General features: G+C 36.6%; 1 protein-coding gene across 1 annotated transcript; it reads left to right on the forward strand.

Moving 5' to 3' along the window:
- Nucleotides 1–902: 902 nt before the first annotated feature.
- LOC110335609 (olfactory receptor 52R1-like) lies at nucleotides 903–1,862 on the forward strand. Its single transcript, XM_021217847.1, has one exon. The coding sequence runs from the start codon at nucleotides 903–905 to the stop codon at nucleotides 1,860–1,862; it is 960 nt and encodes a 319-aa protein (XP_021073506.1).
- The last annotated feature ends 4,767 nt before the right edge of the window (nucleotides 1,863–6,629 follow it).

Raw genomic sequence — 6,629 nt, forward strand, 5'->3', positions numbered from 1 at the left:
TATGCCCCAGTATAGGAGAATGCCATGGTCAGGAAGCAGAAGTGGGTGGATTGGGGAGCAGGGGGAGAAGGAGGGGATATTTGATTTTCAGAGGGTAAACTAGAATAAGGGATAAAATTTGAACGAATTTCTCTTTAAAAAAAAAAAAAAAAAAAAAAAAAAGTGTGCTAAACTGAGTGTCAGGTTCAAAGCCATGTTTCTTGTGTAATTTATCATCTCTGACATCCCTGAGTAAATCGCAGTCTGCAAATCAAAGCCAGGTTGACTTTGTGTAAGCAAGTCTGTTTCAGAATATAGCTGCAGGTAGGTACCAACATGTTGTCTGTGCCTACTGTTAAAATTTAACAGAGAACGGTACTGATTTAAAGAGTGGATGCCCCAGAAAGCATAAATTGGTCATGGTCTAAGATTTTCATTAAATAAACTATGTCATTTTCTCTAGACTAGATCCAAGATGGCAACTATGCTAAATATGAAAATATATTACTATGATCCCTTATTACATTCTTCCTTCCTATCATGAACTAGAGTGGCTCAAATGACGCAACACAGAGATGAAAGGGACTGTGTTAAAGACCAAGCAATTCGGCAGAGAGAAAATGACAAACTTGATTGTAACTAATTTCTCATGCTTGTTTTCACGCAGTAGACTCCACTTTCAGGAAAATATTTTTCTTTAGGAAATGATTGCCCCTGATCCTGATATGTTTTAATATTTTAAATGTTACAAATTCTAATAAGTAGCATAGCATCATTTGTGTTACAAAATATTTATTATAAAGGATGATTTCACTACAATTTACTATTGAATAAATTTGTAAAATTATATAAGTGTAAATAATCATCCATGCCTTGGATGTTATAATCCTCAGAGAGCAGAGTAACTTCACCACACAGAAAATATGACACATTCTCTCATGTTGGCTTCAAGGAACAGCTCTTCCCATTCTACATTTTTCATCTTGCTTGGAATCCCAGGACTGGAGAATTACCAATTCTGGGTTGCCTTTCCATTCTGTGTCATGTATATTGTGGCAGTGACTGGAAATATCACCATCCTTCACATTATCCGAATTGACCACACCCTACATGAGCCCATGTACCTCTTCCTGGCCATGCTGGCTACTACTGACCTGGTCTTGTCCTCCTCCACACAACCCAAAATGCTGGCCATACTCTGGTTTCATGATCATAAGATTGAATATCATGCCTGCCTCATCCAAGTGTTCTTCATACATGCTTTTTCTTCTGTGGAGTCTGGGGTGCTCATGGACATGGCCTTGGACCGCTATGTGGCTATCTGCTTCCCACTCAGACATTCCAGCATCCTGACCACATCTTTAGTCATCAAACTAGGGGTAGCTGTGATGGTGAGAGGGCTGGTGTGGGTGAGCCCCTTCTGTTTCATGATCTCCAGGATGCCCTTCTGCCCCAACAAAGTTATTCCCCAGTCCTACTGTGAGCACATGGCTGTGCTCAAGTTGGTATGTGCTGATACCAGAGTCAATCGTGGATATGGACTCTTTGTGGCTTTCTCTGTGGCTGTCTTTGACTTAGCTGTCATCAGTGTATCTTATGTGATGATTCTGAGAGCTGTGCTGAGGTTGCCCTCAGGTGAAGCCCGCCTCAAAGCTTTTGGTACATGTGCTTCTCATATTGGTGTCATCTTAACCTTATATATCCCAGCCCTTTTCACCTTCCTCACCCACCGCTTTGGCCACCATGTGCCCCGAGTTGTTCACATCATGTTTGCCAATGTCTATCTTCTAGTTCCTCCCATGCTCAACCCCATCATATATGGAGTTAGAACCAAGCAGATCAGAGACAGGGTTACCCAAGTGTTTCGTGGAAAAGGCTCATGAACCAGGAACCACAGTATATTGTGTTTTCATTTACCCACACTGACATTACCACAGATGAGAAACACTTCACAGGCTTATTACTTAACATCACAAGGTCATTGCTGTTAGGACAGGTATCCTACAGGTTGAAAACCTCCTAAAACAATAAAGAATGAATTTCATGGTACCCACAGCCAGAGATCTGAGAGATGTGGTATATAATACAGATTTAAATGATGCATTCTTTATGAAAGAAAACAGTTTATTAACAAAATTCATTTATTAAATCTTCAGTTCTTTGTTCAAATTGAGATTAGGTCAATTTGAATTTGACCTATTTGAGAAAACGAATATTTGGAAAAGACAATTTCACTGTGGATTTTTCTGGCAGAATTTAATTTTAATTATTGTTATTATTGTTTCTTTTTTCTGTCCTTTTATTCATATGACAACTTTATCCTTTAATCTATGCTGTTGAATTCAAAATCTGGAGGGTTTTCATGGATTAAATCAGTAAATCTTTTACCTGATTGTCATCGTTCAAATGGAAGGTTGCACAATTTTAAGTGAATCTAGACATTTCATCCAGCAGTTGAAATATACATATTTTTTTCAATCTGGAATTTCTATCAGAAAATATTATTTTATAAATGGACATTTGTTTAATTTAGTTTTAAATCAAGATCTAATAATCAACAGAATTCATACCGGTCATCCTATAGGAAGTGAGTGTCATGGCATATGACAAGAATCACGGCAACAAGGAATCTGAGGCAGGAGCACTGTGAATTTGAGACCAGCCTAGAATACATAGAAAAATTTTATCCCAATAAAATAAAATGAAAGAAGAGACAAAGCTTAGAGGGAGGGAGAGAAGAAAAGGAGGGGGGAATGGAAGAAAAGAAGATTGAGAAGGAGAGAAGAAAATACAAGTGGTAAGGAGGGGGAGAAAAAAATAAATGAAACCAATGAAGAAATGTGATTGGACACTAGGTGCCATTTTATTTGTAGTAAAGACTTGATGAATTATTGATATGCTTTAAGTTTTAAAGAAAATAAATTTAGTTCCCATCATTCTCCATACTATCTGTAAAATGAATGCACATATGGAAGCTTAGGAAGGTACCTAAACGCTAAAAATACCCACTGTGGTTAATAAAGCTTTGGGTCTTCTAATTTTCTTTTTCATAATAGCATTTTTCAAAACTTATCTTTAGTTGTTGAAGTTTAATTTTTGTCATTAAAAATGATTGAGATAAAGTTTATAGATACATAAAATCGCAATACCATTTTATTAATAGTAATAGGTAAAATATTTTGCTAATAATTAATTACAAAAAGACTTTTAAAACAATTCTTTGATCTATTTGCAATTTCCCTACTGATTAAAGACAAAAGAACTAAGTGTACTAATGAAGGACACTTAGTATAAGGCTTTGGCAGTACTGGAATGCAATGGAAGCTGATGGGACCCAAAGAAGAATGTTATATCACTGAGGTGTGACATTTGAGGAGGCATGGTGGATCCCAGCTCACTATATCTCTTCCCCCCCCAACTGGCATGAGGTGACCAGGCCTCCAGCAGACACTCCTGCCATGATGAGTTAGCTCAAAGCAACATTGCCAAGGGAGCAGGCCCTGACCTCTCCATCCATTTGTCAATGTAGGACTTTCTTCCTCTGTAGTTGTACCTCTGGTAACTTGTTATGATGATGAAAATGTGACTAGAATAAAGCAATCACACACAAAACATGGAATTTGAAATGTGTATTATTTCTCTCATTACTTGAGAGACTAGGAAACAGGGGTTTGTTCAGAAGTGGCCTGAAACATTAGGGTGACTATTCAAAAGGAAGAGTATCACACTGGGAGTAAGAATGTATTGATTATCCATAAATATGGGGACTATAGAACCATTCATTGTGCTCAGATTTTATCATCTAGTCAGGATAAAGAGACATGAAAAATAATAAAAAGGCAATGCAGGTAGTCCAACTCACACAGGGACTATGGGCATAGGGTAAAAGTGAATGAAACATTATAACTGAAACCAAATATTTTATTAAAAAAGAAATTGTAACTCTTCTAGGTCTTATAAAAAGTAGTTTTAATTCATAAAATGTATACATGTGGGAAAGAGGTGTGAAATAGAGTACTTGGAATTTGCATAAACATGATCCATGAGAGTTCTAGATAGAAAAATGATTTCAGAAGAAGTTCCAGCAAAGCACAATACAGTGGCTCTGTTCTGAGGAGCTTGGGTTTAGCTTATAGGATATGAAGGGATCCTTCACGGTTTCTACCAGGAAGTCCCATATGAAGTGAGAAGAGACATAGAGACATTCTGAATGAATTCTTCTGAAACCTTGGGTTCCAGGAGAGGAAAGAAGCTGAGATAGAATCCAGATCAAGGATTCTAACATACCATTTCTCTCTCTCTCTCTCTCTCTCTCTCTCTCTCTCTCTCTTTCTCTTTCTCTCTCTGACTTAAGTGAACACATCATACTTTCCTCTCCTATTTTGATGTTTTTATTTTATTAATTTGAGTTTATTGATTTTTTTTGTAGTACCTTTCGATTTTTAACTGTGTGTAGAAATGGAAGGTATATTCAGACCTGCCCAAAGACAGAGTGAAAAACTGATTTCTTACTCTGGTTGTAATTGATGTTTATGGTGCAAAATTTTACAATGTTTAATGCAGCATTTACTGTGACAAACTTCCACCTAGAATTGCCACATGTGAAATGCCTATTCTTTATATATCAACCTGGATTCATGACTTATAATTATTTTGACTAGACTAAACTAGATATAGACAAACTTCATAATGTTCAATTTAGAAAACTGAGTGTGTTTATAGTCATATGATTAGTGGTTTCCTGTTCTTATAACTTCAAATTCATTATTTACTCACAATCCCAGCTTCTGTCAGTAGTAATATGTTTATAATGACTCAGGTAGTCTTCTTCCCCTCAGATGCCAGTCTCCCACTTACCTGTTATCTGATTTCATCACTGTGAATAACCACCTTCACCACCAACCACATACATTTGCCTCTGTGTCTTTCCAGGATAGAAAGTATCCCAACTCTGGCTCTCCTCTCAATTTTATTGGTATACACAAAATAAGTTTCCTTATGACATATTCTTCATAGTTACTTGTGATGACTTTCCATGAATATTCATTGATGTGACATTTTCTAAGTACCTCTATGAATGCTTCAATTCATTCTGGAATTTCTACCTTCATAAGGGAGGGGCTTTTCCATGTAACCTATGGTTGACCATTTAGTGGATTCTCAGTCTGTACAATCAAATTCTGCACCCGACTCACTCATTCTAGGCCTCTTTCATCTTCTCTGTCTCTCTGGTAGCTACAGATGCTCAGCAGACACAAACTTATTTTCCTCCTTAATGTACTGTTCTTATTCAATCATGCCAGCCTGACTCAGAACAGCAGCAATAACACAAATTTGACTGGGCGATGTCCTTATCTTCATGTTCTCCTGGAATTCCATCTGCCTAAACCAGATTTTCAGATACTTACTGTGACCAAGTGTCCATGCTCACACTCATTGTCGCCCCACAGACCATAACCAGGTTCTTATGGTTTTTCTGTGGTTGCATTTCATCTTGTCAACACATCAGTAGGTGATACACAGGTAGTGCTGTAGCTGGAGAAATTCTACCTAGTATTTAGTATAGATTCTTGCCTTTATACCAAATTGCTATGCTCAAATCTTTCTCTTCCCATTGCTTTAGTTTCTGTACTCTCAGAATGGTTCCCATCATTCTGCACAGTCTCAACCTTCTGGTTCTCTCTACCATTGAACCACTGTTGGGGGCCAGATAGGACCAAAGGTCCTTTGGGATCCTGTGGATGGGAATAAGGAATACTAAACTTTTGTTCCATGAATGCAGTTATGCTTATGAAGGCAAACAATGGACTGGCACCAATGTTCCTAATAATACTATACTAATAATTCCTAATAACGGTGTTAATAAACTATGTAGCTTGGGTTGTAAGCTCTTGTAGCCCTCCTGACTCCAGCTTTTGACTGTTTTATTTTCTCTGGTCCTTCTCCCTTGTAATGGAATTGACCCAGCAAGAACTACTAGTCCAGCTCAAACTATGTCTTTCTTGTTTCAATCAAAAGAATGGTACAGAGTTTTATGAAAAGTTTCCCTATGATAAAACCATCAACTTTAATTTTTTCATTCTTATTAGTCAACAACCAACAAAGAGTAAATAACAAAATTCACCTCAACTTGTTAAGATGTATTCAAAGACACTTCTGCAATATTGCCTAGTGAGTATGTTTCACCTGGGTCTGGAGGCAAAAATGCAGGTATCTGTAGAAAGAAAGAAGGTATTAATTTTGAGTACTATGTTTTAATGCATTTATTTTAACATAATCCTACCATATACAAGAATTCACAGTCTAGATTTTGTTGTGACTATATTAACAGATTTATAATGATTGAAAATGCAAAATCTAAAATTGCACTGATGTGTATTACTTCGAACCAATATATAAAATTCAGAAATATTAGTAGAAATGAGAAAGAAAAAGAAACATTGGAAAATTTCTTTTGTTTCTGCATTTCACAACAGTGTTTGCATTTGTGTTTGATGGTAAGCATACCACATAATTTCGGTTGTAATTACAGGTCAAGTAAGAAGATCTTAACTCAATTCCCATACCTAGAAAGCATGACATCTATAGCTATGTTAAAGTGTGATTACAAAATTTAAAACGATTTATATAAGAGTAGGAATACAAACAGT

Source organism: Mus pahari, chromosome 1 (assembly GCF_900095145.1).
Source record: "Mus pahari chromosome 1, PAHARI_EIJ_v1.1, whole genome shotgun sequence".
Lineage (NCBI taxonomy): Eukaryota > Metazoa > Chordata > Mammalia > Rodentia > Muridae > Mus > Mus pahari.